At 47.9% G+C, this 15,626-nt stretch overlaps 1 protein-coding gene and 1 long non-coding RNA gene across 3 annotated transcripts in view; one reads left to right on the forward strand and one right to left on the reverse strand.

The window, feature by feature from the left end:
- The first annotated feature begins 234 nt into the window (after positions 1-234).
- Atf-2 (Activating transcription factor-2) lies at positions 235-3,010 on the forward strand. 2 transcript variants are annotated; one of them, XM_076822639.1, is made up of 7 exons: positions 235-603; positions 763-856; positions 939-1,084; positions 1,156-1,472; positions 1,552-1,768; positions 1,947-2,292; positions 2,385-3,010. In XM_076822639.1, exons 1-7 carry the CDS (start codon positions 550-552, stop codon positions 2,765-2,767), a joined length of 1,557 nt encoding a protein of 518 aa, XP_076678754.1. In that variant the 5' UTR covers positions 235-549; the 3' UTR covers positions 2,768-3,010. The 2 variants fall into 2 exon arrangements, with proteins under 2 accessions (XP_076678754.1, XP_076678753.1); XM_076822638.1 differs by having other exon boundaries at positions 239-603; positions 2,367-3,010.
- Positions 3,011-3,052: 42 nt separating this feature from the next.
- The window catches only part of LOC143374485 (uncharacterized), a 70,805-nt gene continuing 58,231 nt past the window's right edge, over positions 3,053-15,626 (reverse strand). The window contains exon 3 of the long non-coding RNA XR_013086668.1: positions 3,053-9,703. This is a non-coding gene — a long non-coding RNA (uncharacterized LOC143374485). The remainder of the gene's footprint in view (positions 9,704-15,626) is intronic.

Consider the following 15,626-nt stretch of genomic DNA (forward strand, 5'->3'; position numbering starts at 1 on the left):
GATTCTTTTTGCAGCTTTGTATGCATGTCGTCTGGTGCCGTGTGGTGTAGTTTATGTATATATTTATTCATTTATTCATTATATATACAGCGTAGAAGTGGTGTGAGAATTGTGCAAAGGTGCTGTGGGAATGCGAAGAATATAGTTCAGTGTTCACCGCTAGATTGCGACTGCATTTGAGAAATTTCCCTAGGCCTCTATTACCAGAGATCACGTTGCTCCACTTGTTCACTGCGTACGCGTCTCTATGTTGCTGTTTATTATCAGCAGGCTGTCGATTCTATGTTGAAACAGCTGATTCAAACCAAAGTGTCAAAACTGGCTCGAAACTTTGTGTTATTATTTACGTCTCGTTTATTTGATTTTTAAATAATCTTGAAAGCAATCGGCAATAGCTACGTTTAGAAGGAATGTGTTATTCTAACCAAGAATTCCAGAGGAATAATGGCTTTCGACGCGTTGCAGGCTGCTGTAAATATTTCCAGCTTCGTTTCGATCTTCAGCTGTACCACCTGTGAACCGTTGTAGGTCTTCCAGTAATGCAAATTAATGATGGCAGATACTGGAAAACCTTTCACTTGTTCCTCATCTGGATGCAATATGGTAAACCTATAGTATTTACAAGTATCCTCTATATTCGAATGATGGAAACGCAATGGGCTTTGTATAAAATTTCACTTCTATAATCACTGTTTACGAACATACATATCTATGTATTATATATTACAATCCAGGAGTGTAGCTGTTGCTTTCTTCTTGCAGAGTTTCATAACGGAAGATCAGTTAAGGATACATAAGAAGAAACATGACATGATGTTAAATCTAGGGAGCGGTTCGAAAAATAATGGTTTCATGGGTAAAGGCCGTATTTAAATGTATTCTTTTAATTATAACACAGAAAGAGATAAAGGAAATGATGAATACTTCGATATGTGTAGCGGATCAAACACCAACTCCAACACGTTTCATCAGAAACTGCGAAGAAGTGGGATTGTTCCAAGACTTACAGAACGTGAATCCTTTTGAAGAGACATTCAGAAGGGCTGTGGAGTCAGGGACTACAGGTGCACTAACAGTACCAGAGGTAATAAGCGCGTTGAGAAGAACTTGGGAATGCTTGTAATGGATTTACCTAATGTACAAGTGTTTGTTTAGTCTGGAATTATAGATGACACTCTGCACACGCCTCACATATTTCCGCACATAGCGGATGTTTTATCTGGAAACAATCAGATTCTATCAGAAAGCAGTGTGCAGGAATGCACCAGTAGTATCTCAATCACGGAGAAAGTTACAGACGAAAGAACGACGATCGACGCCGGTGTCTGTAGCGGTGTGAAATTTAGTGGATCAGAGGAGCAGGACAAATTAATGACTGATAAAAACGAGGCACTCACGGAGGCCATTATCAATCATGTTACAAATACTCCGATAATATCACGAGTGTTGCAAGAACAGGCCACCCCACAGCTGTGAGTTAACGGTTAATTATTGCATTCGATATGAATTAAATTGTTCTTAATAACGACTATGGGATGCACTTTTGTAAAGATCAATAAACGGCGTGGACGTGCAGCTACTTCTAAAAACATCCGATGGTAAACTAATGCAGTTATCTGCGATACCGGTTGGAGGTTTTACGAACTCAAATACTACACAGTTGATAAAGCAGCAAACGGTTGTGATAAAGACCGAGCCCCCTTTGCAATGCGCGTCACAAGGGGAGCTTAAGAAACCTCTGGGTTCGGCGTTGTCCTTAGCAAAAATGGTATTGTGTATACCGGGTGTCGCATTTAAATCGATCACGCAAATATAATTGAAACTACTTACGATATCTAGAAATGTTTCGAAGATGTTCCCGTGTATCCATTTAAATGGAATTACCCTGTATAGTACAAGTTTCTATAGTTGGTGAACGGTTTTGTCAACTAAACTTCTAATTGCAGAAATTAAAGCAGGCACTGGCAAAGAATACAGATTTGCAGAATCAGAAACCGGACGACAACTCCGAGAAGAGCGAGTCGATCAATTCTAGAAAAGAGAATCGAAGCAAGCCGATGCAAGACCAGATAAAAAAGAAGGATACCCTTGAAAGGAATCGTGCCAGCTCGATGAGAGCGAGAGCGAAAAGGAAAGCGTGGATACAGCAGCTCGAGCGGACGGTCGCGAATGTAAATGAGACTAACGTGGCTCTGCAAATGGAGATAAAGGTGTTGCGGGCAGAGGTCGCCAAGTTGAAAACTCTTTTGTTGGCCCACAAGGATTGTCCTGTCACACGGGGAATGCAAAAAGGTAAGCGGCGCGGTGTACGATGATTAACCTCTATATCATTTATTTATTTAACTCACACTTGCCTATTTTCATAGGAAATGGCGTTATTCTAGATCCTAAGATAATATCGTTCCATTCGGGGCTTGTAACTACCCCGCCCTTGCTCGGAACTGCCTTGAAACGATCGACGTCCATCTCTGCCACAGAAGTGCCTATCGTGCCGAAGAAAAAGTTCTCTCTGGCAGCTTCCAAGAACCCGGTGATTTTTCCCAAAATGGACTGCAACACTAACGTGTCGATTCCTAACGCGATGCTGATCAAAGCCGTGCCTGCCCTTAAGTTCATGGGAGTGGGTCAGCTACTAGCAGAGAAGGAGGACACAAAGCAGATCTTAATTGTACAGAATCCTCAGCGGAAGTTGGAGAACGCTACTAGACAAATCATTCAGATCAACCCTAATTACGAGATAGAGAGTGCCGCACCGAAAAGCAGCTGAATGTAATCGCGATCGTAATTACGCGAGAAATATAATTACTCCTAAAGATTGGAAAATTTTGCTCAATACGCGGGACAGAAGTTGTGCGATAATCGTTAAACGAATACTATTGTATTTATTCTTACCTAAGTATAAGGGACGCGTAGCACTGTGTGCGACTGTATATATGTACATGCGAGTATATATCACGAATCCATCTTTTTGTATTATTTATTTGCCATAATGAAGAGATATACTTTGTAATCGTGTCTTTCCTATACGCTGGTCTTATTCTATAAGCAGAGAAGGGGACAAAATAATTATCATTATCCAATATGTTTCACACAAGTTTATTATTTATCAGAACACAGGAAATAAGAACAGTACAAAAATGCAATGAATAAAATACCCACACTAGATCCTCTTCATTGGGCCCGGCCGAGGTCCCACGATGATTCTGCAACCCGCGGGCCCTTATCAGTTCTCCGTCCAGTCGTCTGACAACCCTACACCGGACAGGAGAATGATAAGGGACTTTGGGCACGTAATGTCCGCTTGTAGAAACATTTTAGAGGTTTGAGATTACTTGCATTGGTCCTGAAAAAATATTCCTATCGACACGTCGGTCCCCGCTGCTCCTTTTTCTTCGTTAGACGAGCAACAGTATCGATAGGAGAGTGTTAACGACTAACCGTCCCTTCCGGCGCTGAACGATACACGCGTTTCCCTCCTATCGCGCAGTATTATCTAATCGCGGGTGAAATTTGTGTTTGTCCCCGATTACGGAATGCGCCGCGCTAACAGGGACGACGTAATCTCGTATTTTGTCCGGCGAGCTCTGCACTCCTCCGGGGTTACACGACCGGTAACAGAGAGACTGATATTGACCAACCGCGGCCGAATTGGACCGCTTGAATTTTCGACAAACAAGACGTCCCCTAACCCGTAAGTCACGCAAGTGACTCACTGTTCCACGTAGCACAACGAGACGAGTGAGATGTAATCTGAATTATCGGTTGCTCTGTAAATAACCAACGACTTTCCTATACCGATAAGGGAGCGCGATAAGCTGAACAGACCTTTTCACGCGACAATGGGCTATCGTTTGCCGGAGAAGCTATGGGAACTCGGGACACCGCGACATTTTACACTGCGACGACGTGGACTCGAAAAATCGAGATACAAGATCGGCGAGGTTCCGATAATGAGACGTGTCGGTAAGTATCGGTAATTTCTGGAGAAAAAAAAAGGTCGCGTGACAATGTTCGTGTAAAATGATACCTTGAATAGGGAATGCGAAATTATTCGGTTGCTCGAGGTGCAAGGTATTCTAAAATAAATATGTTTTACATAAGCCGACTGTATTCGATTTCAGTCGGTCGCACGGTGCAGGGGTTCTCAATCTTTCTAGAAGATACATGAATATTGTTTACTTACTAAGCAGTACTTGCACACGCCTACTTAGATTCGACATTGTACGAGTGCGAAGTGACCAAATTGAGAACCCCATACCGTATGCTATCGCGAGGACATTGTATTATCGAATACGCTCGCGACGACACATGCTCGATAGATACGCAGTGATTACAATCTTTACACTTTTGTAGAGCTCCCCAGCCCCACGAATAGAAATAAATCGCATTGCTTCGCGTCGACGCCCATTTACGGCCCTGAAGGAAGCCGCGTGGCATTATACAACAGGAGCAAGCTCCTAACCTTGCCCCAGACTTACAGGTTTCTTTCGTTTTCAATCATTACGGGGAATACTCGGCGCGTAACTCCTCCCAACACGTCTGATCCAATATCGATCCTACCTTCTCACTCACCCAGCGGCAGTGAATTCAGCAAACGGTAACCTACGCACATCACGGGCTTCTGTTTCGCGACTTCCTCATTCAAACGAATTGAAGTCGTCGAGTAACGTAGCAAAAAACGAGGAAGCATCGCCGTGTTGGAAACAGAGCCAGTGAAGTGGCCTAAATTAATCTGAGATTCGGTAGGCGGATCATGATCTGTTAGATAAGTGTGCGTTATCAACCACAGACTACGCGATATTCACCTACTAGCATTGTTTCGCCTCCTCGCTGGAGAATTTCGAATTCTGACCGCTAACCACCGACCCCACTGATCTTCGAAAACACACTCAACTTCGCCCAGTCGAATTGGAACGCCTTCCAAGTCGCTTGCCACGCTATTTACAAATGAAACTCGGTCGTGGGATTGTCGACAGACAGGCGCAAACAATTTATCAGCTAATCTCATTGTATGCCGACGATTCCCCGAAAAAGTACGCACACCGGTGGTCACAGAGAAGTATAAACAGTAACGAAAATGCCGTAACTCGATAAGAAGGGATTACAATCCCGCAATTTGTGCCACGTAGCGCAAGGGGATCGTTTAGCTGGATATCAACACAATAAGACCCCGAGTCCTTTTCGTTCCAGTTATTTACAGACATGTTTAAAAAAAAAAGAAGAAAATAATGCTCGAGCAATAACATTTGACAGTGTATACTTGCTTTTGACCACCACTGCTTGCCGAGATGAAGGTTGAACGCATATATCAGAGATCTCACTCGCTTCGGAAACACGTGGCTCATGCGACGCACACGTGCAACAATGTCAGGCGGCGACCGAGCAGCGAGAATTCTCGCATTGGGATCGCCCAAGCGTCGAACCGTAGCGCGGAGATATCGTATCGTGGTCGAAAACGTTCGAACACGTAATCGTTAACCTTCGTCGCTATCGACCGATCCTTCGACCAAATTGCAAGAGGCGTATACCGGTTAGTACACAGAGAGGCGGTACACGGGGGGCTTGTTTGCTTTCCCTCGAATTCGTTCCAAGGGAATTTCACGCACGAGCGATCCCTTTCCGTTCGTCCCTTGTTCGTCGCGTTCCTCCTCTTCTGTCTTCGTTCGCGAGGATAGGAGGACGCGCAAGCCCGAGATTCGCGCGAACGTATCGAAGCAAGGTCCAGCAGATTTATCAACGGTGCAATTAAGCGGTTCATTGTATCGACGCGACGTAAACTTTACGCGGCAATAACCGAGAAGCCGCGAAGTGATAGTTTCCAGAGGGGTCGTTCGAGGCACGATTTCCCGCTCGTCGTTGGGAAGGGGGCGTCCGGGTAGCGGTCTCCTCGAGTTCTTTTACGCCGTTCCATAAACGGTACACGCATCCACGAAACCGCGATAAGGAGAGGCACGCTGCCAGCGTGTCGGGACGCGAAATAAAAATCGCAAGGGAGACGGACGCGCGATTTTACGGTCCTGGCTGAGACAATAACGCGGACCGATAGCCTTGAGACGCGTCTGCTTCCTTTTTATTTTTACATCTGACCCGAGACAACGACACTCTCGCGCGCGCAGCCGGCTTTCCCCTCGCGGACGCGAAGCCCGCCGCAGCGAGAAACGACCTCCCAGACTCCCCTGGTGCTGACACACGCTGGCCAATCGTCGGCAGATTTGATTTTCTCCCCAGTGCCGATGCACGGGGAACCCTAGCGCGGTGCTTCCCGAAGTGTAGTATCCTCAGGGGCTCGCGTAACGTCTTTAGGAGACACGGGACCCCGCCGAATGTACGTTAGACTTGTGTAGCGAGAGATCTACTTAGCAAGTTGCACAAATTCTTGAAGAGTGTGTTGAAAAATAAATACCTTTAGCTTCCGTTAAATCACCTTCATATAAGTTCCAAAACGGGCGCGCACTGCGACGACGAGCGTTTGGGAAGCACTGCCCTAGTGTAACCCAGAACAAGGAATATACAAGAGAGGTCGTTTTCTTTCAATGGAACTAGCGATTACCGCTATCTACGTTAACGATATGGAACTACAAGCGAAGTATACGGAGAGCGCGTGCGATACGTCTGGATGAATTTATACAGTGGGTAAATAATGCAGATACGCGGCGTATTTCGGGAAAATGATCGCAGAGCGGATGCGAGTGATTCGGTCGCATTAAGCGCGACGTTTCTAACCTCCAATCCGAGTGGTCTTTGACCGGTCACATGGCGCGAACCAGAGCGGCCTCGACCGATCGATCTGCGTCCAAAATACCCTCTGCCTCCTCGCTCTCTCTCTCTCTCTCTCTCCCTCTTCCGCCGTGTCTGGACGCGTTTCCTCTCTCTCGCCAGAATTCCGTTCGCGGATCTCCGTGTCACGGTTATAGAAAAGGCACGCGTGCACTGCCGCCTCGAGAATCACGGGGAAATTAGAGCACCGGAGCTCCGCGTTCCTCGGAACACCCGACCACGTCGTGGACCGACAGAGTCGGATGCTGATGCAACGGAACTGGGGATTGGTCGCCGCGTATCCACAGAACTCGCTCGCGAACACTCGTGAATAATCGCGGAGAGCCGCGTCGGCACACCGAGCACGCGCCGCGAAAAGTGTCTCGCGCACAACTGAGCGATCGGACCGATCGGATTCGGACGTTTCGGCCGGTCAGTCTCGTCGCAGCGAGGGGAAGGAAGTGAACGTGGTCGCGTCTCTGTTCTTCCAGCGGCTCCGGTCCCTGTCGCGCGTGCACGCGTGGCGCCATCTTTGCATTTCCCTCTCTTTCTCGCGCCGCTGTTTCGCCCCCCACCCTGACAGGATCCCCCGTCCTCGCGCTCCCCTTCCAGCCTCGCCTCGCCTGTTTCGCGCGCGCTTCGCGAGCGCATCTGAATTCTCATGATTTATGGAAAGCACCCGTCTGCGTTTATTGAATTTTGAATTTTGAATTTTTAATTTCTGGTGGGAAAACACGCAGAGGGCTCTCCTGGCCGAAAATAGAATTCCAAGGGGTTGAAACGCTTGGGGAGGGAGACTTTTGCGCGCGGATCAGATTCGCCCGATGTACAGGGACGAAGAGAATTTGGGTTTCGACTTATGGAAATGCTCGCGGAGTCTGCCTTCGGAATTAAAACGCCGCTCGCTTCCTTCTACGCCCCGCATACCGCGCGTAACCGAACCTTTGCCCGCAATACCGAGGGTCCTCACCCCCTCGATTTTCTTTTTTAATCCAGTCCCCATGCCTGCTATCAATTACTTGTTCGTTTGAGGAGCGGTTCGAGAGTGGCTCGAGGTCGGCAGCGCAGACGCGCGACCATTTCACCCGCGGGGGACAAATAAAGAGGCGGGCGCGGGCTGCCGGAGGGTGGGCAAAGAGACGGGGAACCGCGCCAAGAATCCCCTGAAACCGTGGAGGAATGGCAGGCGTGTACTGCGCGTTTCCTGGCCGATTTTCTCGCCGCTCGGTGACAGTATAATTTTCCGCGGTTGGCCTCTCTCTGAAGCGCGCGGCAATTACACCCCCGCTTCGGTACACATTGGGATTCAACGGGGCTTTAATTACGTATTTAGGCGGGCCGCTGCTCCCTGCCCCTCCCAGCACCAGCGATTTCTTTTCGGGCTAATTAAAAAGCTCCGCGCGACTCCCGGGAGTTCCTCGGCCCTCGTGGAACGTCGCCAGGAGCTCGCTTTTCATCTTGAGAACCGCGGCCCCGTCGATATAAAGGGCTCGGCCGTTTAAAGATACGATTAACCGGGGCCGAACGCGGCAGAACGCCGTCCAAGTGGGTTCGAACGCTAAAGGGCGAACAAAAAGCAGTCCCAGAAGAACTCTACCTTTCTAGAAATGACCCAGTGAAAACGAAATTAAGGATCGCCAGGGAAATTAGGGGGTGAATTAGAAATCGTTCCAACGACCAGAGTCGGAGAGAGAGAGAGAGAGAGAGAGAGAGAGAGAGAGAGAGAGAGAGAGAGAGAGAGAGAGAGGGAGAGAGAGAGAGAGAGAGAGAGAGAGAGGGTGGGAGAGGAGGGAAAAAGGTGACCTCGAGTTAAAACGGCTAAAGTACAGCGAAAAGCTAACCGAGAGGGTGGTAAGCAGATACTAACACCGGGTCCGTGGAGCCAAGTGACTCGATATCGGGGAGTGTCTCGGCGTTAGCCCCGAATTAATTCCTCGGGGCGGCTGGGGGATTCTCCATTACCAGCGTGGAACGAGCAGCAGTAAAGTGTTCCGCCTTAAAAAGAATATCTGCTGGCCTCCTCCATCTCCACGTCCGAAGGAATTGCTGCTCCTCCTCGCTCCTCTTCCTTATTCCACCAGACCCCGGCGTGTTCCCTCCGCCACGGCAACGAATTGTCTGAAAAATTTCAAAAGAATCTCCTCTCCCATGTCCCCAACGAGCGCGCGCCCCCTCCCCTTCACCTCCACGTGCTCCGCGGATTCGCAGACTTTTCGCGAGGAATTTTCGAGCCGCCGTCGATCGGACGAGCAACGAAAACCTCGCAGCGATTCGACTGCTCTCTCCTACGGTTAATTTCCTTTGTTCCCGGCTCGGGATTTAGATTAGCCGCGTTCAAACTACCCCGTGCAACTTCAGCGCGTAACTTCTTATTTAAGTGAAACGATTACGCGAAGCTTCGCGGAGGCAGACTGAGCGAAAGGGACGCGAGATTCGATTAAGGAGGAAAGTTAATGGAACAACGCTCCTTCCTTGGAAAAATCTCGCCCCGTCGCTCGGCCCCGTTCAGCGACACGATCGATGCTAATTCCGCTCGCCTGTATAGCTACCCGTCTGTTTCCTCGGCGGTCGCTTCCACGCTGGGAAATCCGATTCGTGACCCCCGAGCGGCTGCCATAAAGGGACCAGGAAGTCCTCACGGCCAGCCAAATGTTTCCGAAAACGCCCGGCTTCCCTTCAAGGATTTCCCGACCGCCTGGGTATTTCCCAGAGCGTTCCTTTCGTGGCTCCCTGAATGCGGGGAAAGGGGCCCCGGTTAAAGAAGGAAATAAGCTGGCTGCGGCCCGCACGTGTTCGCACAAAGGCCGACTTCCAAGTACTCCGTGGATCCTTGCGGACGGTGCGCGTGCTTCAGCGGACCCATAGCTGGTCCGACGGTCCATAAGTGGAGGACTAATTATATTCCACGGCTGGCGACCTTCGTTCCTGGGACAGCTGTTTTCTGGACCTGCGAACGCACGAGAAGCGATGTGTGAATGGCATGGAGTTACACGGCGATAGATCTGGGTCGTTCCCTTCCCGAAAACTGCCGCGCGAGATCGCGCGAATGAAAAGGGGCCTGGCAAGTGGCCCACGTGAAATGTAACGCGCTGATTTTTACGCGGAGCTTTGTCTTTCCATTCGGCTCCATTTCGAACGCTGCGCGAAATTCCATTGAGAGCGTAACAGTTCACGTGGCAGCCGCGTCGAGGCCGTCGAGTTGAATAGGCTCCGCGGCGGAACGGTGGAAGAATAGGGACGCGTGGATATAATATGTGCAAGCTCCGGACTGAAAAGACAGATCGATGGTGGGGTATCGGGAGCTTTGAGCCTTTCCGAGATCCAGATAGCGGGCTCTCGAAGCGATTCGAAACGGGCGCGACACGACTGGCGCGATTGAAAATTTGCAAGAGCACGCTGAATGCTGGTCGTCGTCGAGGGACGCGGAGAATGGAGGAGACAGAGGGAGGGAGCGGAGGAGAATGAAACATTGTGGGCGAGATAAGGCTGGAATTTTCTGGGCGGATATAATGTAAAAGCCCGGGCTACTCCCGGTCTACGCTCCCCCGTAATAATCGCGAATGGCGAGAGAACGCTTTTAATCTTCCGCACATAGGATTCGAAAGATGGGGAAAAAAGGAAGCCGCGATTACCGGGGTCGGTGTGAAGAGGGCCCTCGACAAAAACAAACCGCGGTTAATCGTATTTACATAATGTTTCGGGATGGATCGCGAATTATCACGTTGCGCGCTGCTCGTTTTAATTAACCTATTCTGCTCCCCGACCGACCGCCGCACAGTGGTACATAATCACATTTTATGTTCGAATCACCTTACAGGTCGTAATTTTTCAGAAAACTTGACGATTTTTTTTAAATTCTTCGCGATTGTATTTTCTCTGTCGATCTGTCCGGCCGAAATTTTGAATTTCGTTACTGATTTTTTTATATTCAGCGAATTATACAGCACTTTTCGAAGATCAGTATCTGTGGGCTTTTTTGGCCGCCTGTTCCGAATTTGAAGTCAGATTTTCGAAATTGAAGGTGGTGAATCCAATTTGTTGAAGCAAAGTTTCAGAAAATGGGCTTGTTCGGAAGAAACATAGTGCGTCTAGATTTTCGGGGACGCTGATTACGAACATGAGGTAATTATTATAAAGATCAAATTTTTTATTTGTACCACAAATCTAATACTGTAGATCAAATTGTAAAATTTGAAAACTGTCTTTAAATTTCTCTGACTTTCTTTCTTTCTTTCTTTCTCTTTCTTTCTTTCTCTTTCCCTTTCTCGGCCCTATTGTCTGTTTTTACGTATATGCTTTATATTTTTTATTCTTTAGTATGTTTTCTATCCTTAATTTTAGTTTTTTGCTTATGTGTTAGTTTTAAGTTTAAGTTAAGTTTAAAGTTTAAGTATTTAGTTTTAGTCAATATGTAATCCTTTTTTTACGCTCCTCTTTTTTAAACTAAAGGGCGTGACACGCCCATGAATAATAATAGTAATAATAATAATAATAAAATTCGGAACAGACGACCAAAAAACCCCACAGATACTGATCTTCGAAAAGTGCTATATAATTCGTTAAATATAAAAAAAAATCAGCAACAAAATTCAAAATTTCGACCGAACAGATCGATAGAGAATTTAATTGCGCAGAATTTAAAAAAAGAATCGTCAAGTTTTCTAAAAAATTACGACCTGTAGGGTGATCTGACCAAAAAATGTCATTACGTACCACTGTGCGCCGCGAGTGTAATTATTTAACTTTCGACGCATCTTTCGTTCGCTCTCCTCCGTTGTATGATTAAATCGCCGCCTCATTCCCCCCGGCCCCGGCGAGCCAACGTTTAACGCGTTCTGTTTGCAGAGTGATCGATTGTTCGCGAAGGTCGAAGCGAATGAAACGACCGGATCGCGATTACTGTGAAAGAATCCGCGACGGTCTGACTTGCGGCGAATTACGAACTGAGGGAGCCTGCCTCCTGCAACTGCTCCTTTTCCAGCGGAAGGAGCGAAAAGAAATTGGAAGCCCTCGATAAATCAAAGGAGCAGTTAAAACATTCAGGAAAAGACGAAGGGTCGAGGGAGGTTCATCTTCGGGGCGTGGTGAGTTTCGAGTTCCGCGAGGGTCAAGGTTAAACCCCGAGCCCCATGTGCTCGCCACGGGTACTGTTTCACCCTGCCACGTTTCACATCGCGCTTCCCTTCTTTCCCTCATCCTCCTCGCCCTACCCTCTCGTTTAACGTCTCCTCGTCGCTCGAAACGAAACACCGAGCCTGTCGCGGCGGATAGGCGGTCCGCAGCCCCTGCTTCGCCGGAAATACCCTCGAACCCGTCGTTTTCTATTTACGGGGACTTATATGGCCAATCTCCGGAGACTCGAGCATGACCAGGCCGGTTGGGTGATCGGCGATGGCGCGGGACAGAGCGAGGAATCTTTTTCGCTCGCCTCTTGAGCCACTTTCGGGGATGGACGATGACTGAGGAGTATTCGCGAACCGGGGCGCGCGGTGGATTCTACCCTCCGCGTGGCTCTTTTAAATTTATCGATAAGCCGTCTTAAATGAAGAATTTTATATTCCGAGGCCCCCACGAGCCACGGATATCGACAGCGTCCCGGGGGGTTGCGCGGATTTCGCGGCTAATGAGTCACAGATCCGGTCCCACGATACCTGCCACGCGCTGATTACGGCGGCAACCGTGGAGAATAATCCCCATTTCCCAGGCCGATACGTCGATCCTTAATGAGGCGATCGATGTCGCCGAGGACGCTTCGAAATTCGGATAAAAAGTGGAAACGGTGCCCTCGAGGGGTTGGTTTGGATCGGGCAGGAAAGAGGTCGACGGAAGAGTAACGGCTGTCCCGTTGGAGAGCTATATCAGCCGTTCCTATTAAATGCATCTATAGTTAGCCGTGTTAAGTGGATTTCGGTGGCAGGGGTTATTTATGGACGGACTCGGGCCCCGAGAATGATATTACAGGAGCGCTGGCGTTCGAATAATTTCATAGAGGCACCGACATCTTCGCCACCGACGGTCAGATAGCACCAGGTGCGTTATTTCCGAACGGGCGACGCTCCCCTCATAATTCCAGCGACGCCCCGAAAACCCAGTTATCGTCATTAATTAACAGGCCGCACGATGCTCCGCGCGCGTTATCCTAGATGACGAATTTTCGATCTCCTACGGCCCGAAGCCTGGCCAAACGAATAAATCTTGCATCCCGGATGCTCGCGTCGGGGGCTCGCTAACGTGCCCGTGTACCCTAACCGCTAATTAAAACGCACGAGCTGCCTAGCCTGTCGATAACTACCACGAACAGGACTAAGTCAACCCCCTGTGGACAAGTAGCCTCTCGCGTAGCCACTCTTCATCCCTTATTGAACATTAATTCTCGCGTCTAGAGCTGTTCGAGTACTCGGAAAAAGTGGGCCGGAAAAAGTTTTAGAATAAACATATTTTTGTTTAGTTATTTTCCTCGCAGAACACGATTCTATATGTACCAAAACATGTAATTTTGCAATCATTTGTTTAAACAAATTGTTTGTTTAGTGGACTAAACGTGATGTTCATAACATCGATGTATCATGACGTGCTACGCCATTTTCACCGCCAAATTAGTTTTCAGCGAGCAAAAATTCATCGGGAACGATACATTTCATTAAGGTTCAAAAACCTTGTCGGACAATGTAATCATTATATCTATTCCATTAGAAAAACGTACGATAATATATCCGAAATATTTATCATACTCGATATAACGAACTATTCAATAATATCGAGCTGCACGAAAGAATTGCCCAGTTCTTTCAAGCGCTCGGATCGGATCGGAAACCGAGTCTCGGCTCGAATCGAATTTCGAGCTACTCGAATATTCGAGTACTCAATACTGTGGTATCAGCGAAAGCTAAATCCATACAAACACTATATATATATAAATTCGATTCGAGCCGAGACTCGGTTTCCGATCCGATCCGAGCGCTTGAAAGAACCGAACGGCTCGAATTATATATATATATTCGAGTACTCGAACAGCTCAAGTCCGCGCGTCTATTACAGAGTTCACAGATTTCTGAAAAGTATCCACTGAATCATTGCTAAACAGATTTGAAATTAGTCACCGGGGAGTGTTCGTTTACAAAGGGGTGGCTTTTCAGAAGAAGCAAACAGAGGCAACGAGGAGCAAGAGGCACGGAGGAGGACAGAAGGAATTTTGAAGTTTTTAAAATGCAGTGCTGAGGTGGGCGAGAAGTGGTAGGTGGAAGGGCTGTGAAACACGCCCCTATTCAGAGGAGGCCCTGGTCAGGGCAGCCGCGCCACCTTCGACGCCAGCAGCTACCAGCAAATTGAAATTATTGGCGCGGCCCGCCGCACATTACTGGCTCGTTAGCAAGATATCGCATTTGCAAGGCTGGCCCACCCACTTTCCACCGGTTTCCCACGATTTTTTTCCCTGCCTCGGCTCCTGGCGGCTGGGGCGCATTTATGCGCTCGCTCGGCGCGCCTCGTTTTCAACGACTCTTCGCGGAGAGAGGGGCGGAGGGAAAGGTGGAAGGCTGGCTGGCGGATCGGGGAATTATGATTCATTAAGGGCCAGATTCGGGACACGTTCGGCGGCGTGTAATTCGCGACGAGGACGCGCCCCGTTGAAACCGGAGAAACGAGTAGACGGTCGCCGGTTAATTATTGGTGGACTTTGAAATTCCTATTGAGAGATCGAGGCTTTTTATCTCTCGCCGGGGCGAACAGAGAGCGATAAAGGCCCTTCCGATCGTGATTAAATTCACCGCCAACGGTCCTCGAGATCGGAATCAGCCGAGGGATCGCGCGCCTCCGATACCTTCCCAACAAATTTTCTCTCCGTCCCCACACCCTCCCGGCCCCGGGGCCACGGGCGTCGAATAAAACGCCCAGCGCTGTTTGTTATCGCGCAACTTCGCCACTATCTCGATCGTGGAACTTATCAAACGGCGAACTTATCAAGCGCGGCAGCTGAAAGTTAGATAACGGTGTAAACGACGCTCCGAGAGCCACGGAATCGAAGTTGTCGCTCCTCTCCATCCGCCTGAACCGCGGGAGCGCGCTCGCGGCCCACCTATCTCTGACGGAGCTCTGCAATTTCGATTCATACCCCACCGGTGTTCCTTTTACAATCGAATGTAACGTTGATTAGGGTAAAGGCAGGGAATATGGAACATCTGATTTCACAAGCTCGTCAAAAGTAGGGGAATTTGTTTTTTTTTTCTAATAAAACTGACACGAGGGGACGAAGGAACTAATGTATAATTATATTTACATAATGAAATGTAAAACAATCCAATTGTTTTGCAATTATAGTAAAAAAACTGAACAAAGTGCAAATCGGCCGTTCGAAAAAGGGGTGCTAATATGGAACACCTACGAAATTTGTAAAGAAAACTAAAAAATCTTTACTTTCTTTTACTAAAATTGAAGACTGATTAAGTAGAAAACACAAATAAATAAATATACATCATTTTTGGAACTTATTCCTGCTTTCTGCGTCTCCTACACGTTTGGCACGTGAATAATACGTCGGAAGCCTCACATTCTTCGCGTGCCTACTGAAAACCGCGAATACTTCGGGTCTACTTTTCATTGTGATTATCTTTATAATAACCATCGCAAAATAAGCATTTCGCATCATCGTCGTCATCGTCATTATCAACTTCATCTATGTTACTCGGTGTGTTCCATATTACGTACACACATGTTCCGACAAGAAATTAAGAATTATACCAAGAAGAAAGTAAATTCATTGGTAAACTATTGTTGAATAATCAAGAGCACGCATATTTAATGATGAATTATATCAAAATAATACTTTGTAACATACCTCCACTACAATATTTAACTGTCTGATGAACTTTTCA

Source organism: Andrena cerasifolii, chromosome 11 (genome assembly GCF_050908995.1).
Source record: "Andrena cerasifolii isolate SP2316 chromosome 11, iyAndCera1_principal, whole genome shotgun sequence".
In the NCBI taxonomy this organism is placed as follows: Eukaryota; Metazoa; Arthropoda; class Insecta; order Hymenoptera; family Andrenidae; genus Andrena; species Andrena cerasifolii.

Excerpts from the sequence above, each read along its gene's own strand:
- Atf-2 (XM_076822638.1), top strand. The coding sequence starts at position 550 with ATGATGGCAGATACTGGAAAACCTTTCACTTGTTCCTCATCTGGATGC. Across the intron at positions 1,769-1,946 it reads CGTTGTCCTTAGCAAAAATG|AAATTAAAGCAGGCACTGGC; the intron begins GTATTGTGTATA and ends TTCTAATTGCAG. Across the intron at positions 2,293-2,366 it reads CACACGGGGAATGCAAAAAG|GAAATGGCGTTATTCTAGAT; the intron begins GTAAGCGGCGCG and ends CTATTTTCATAG.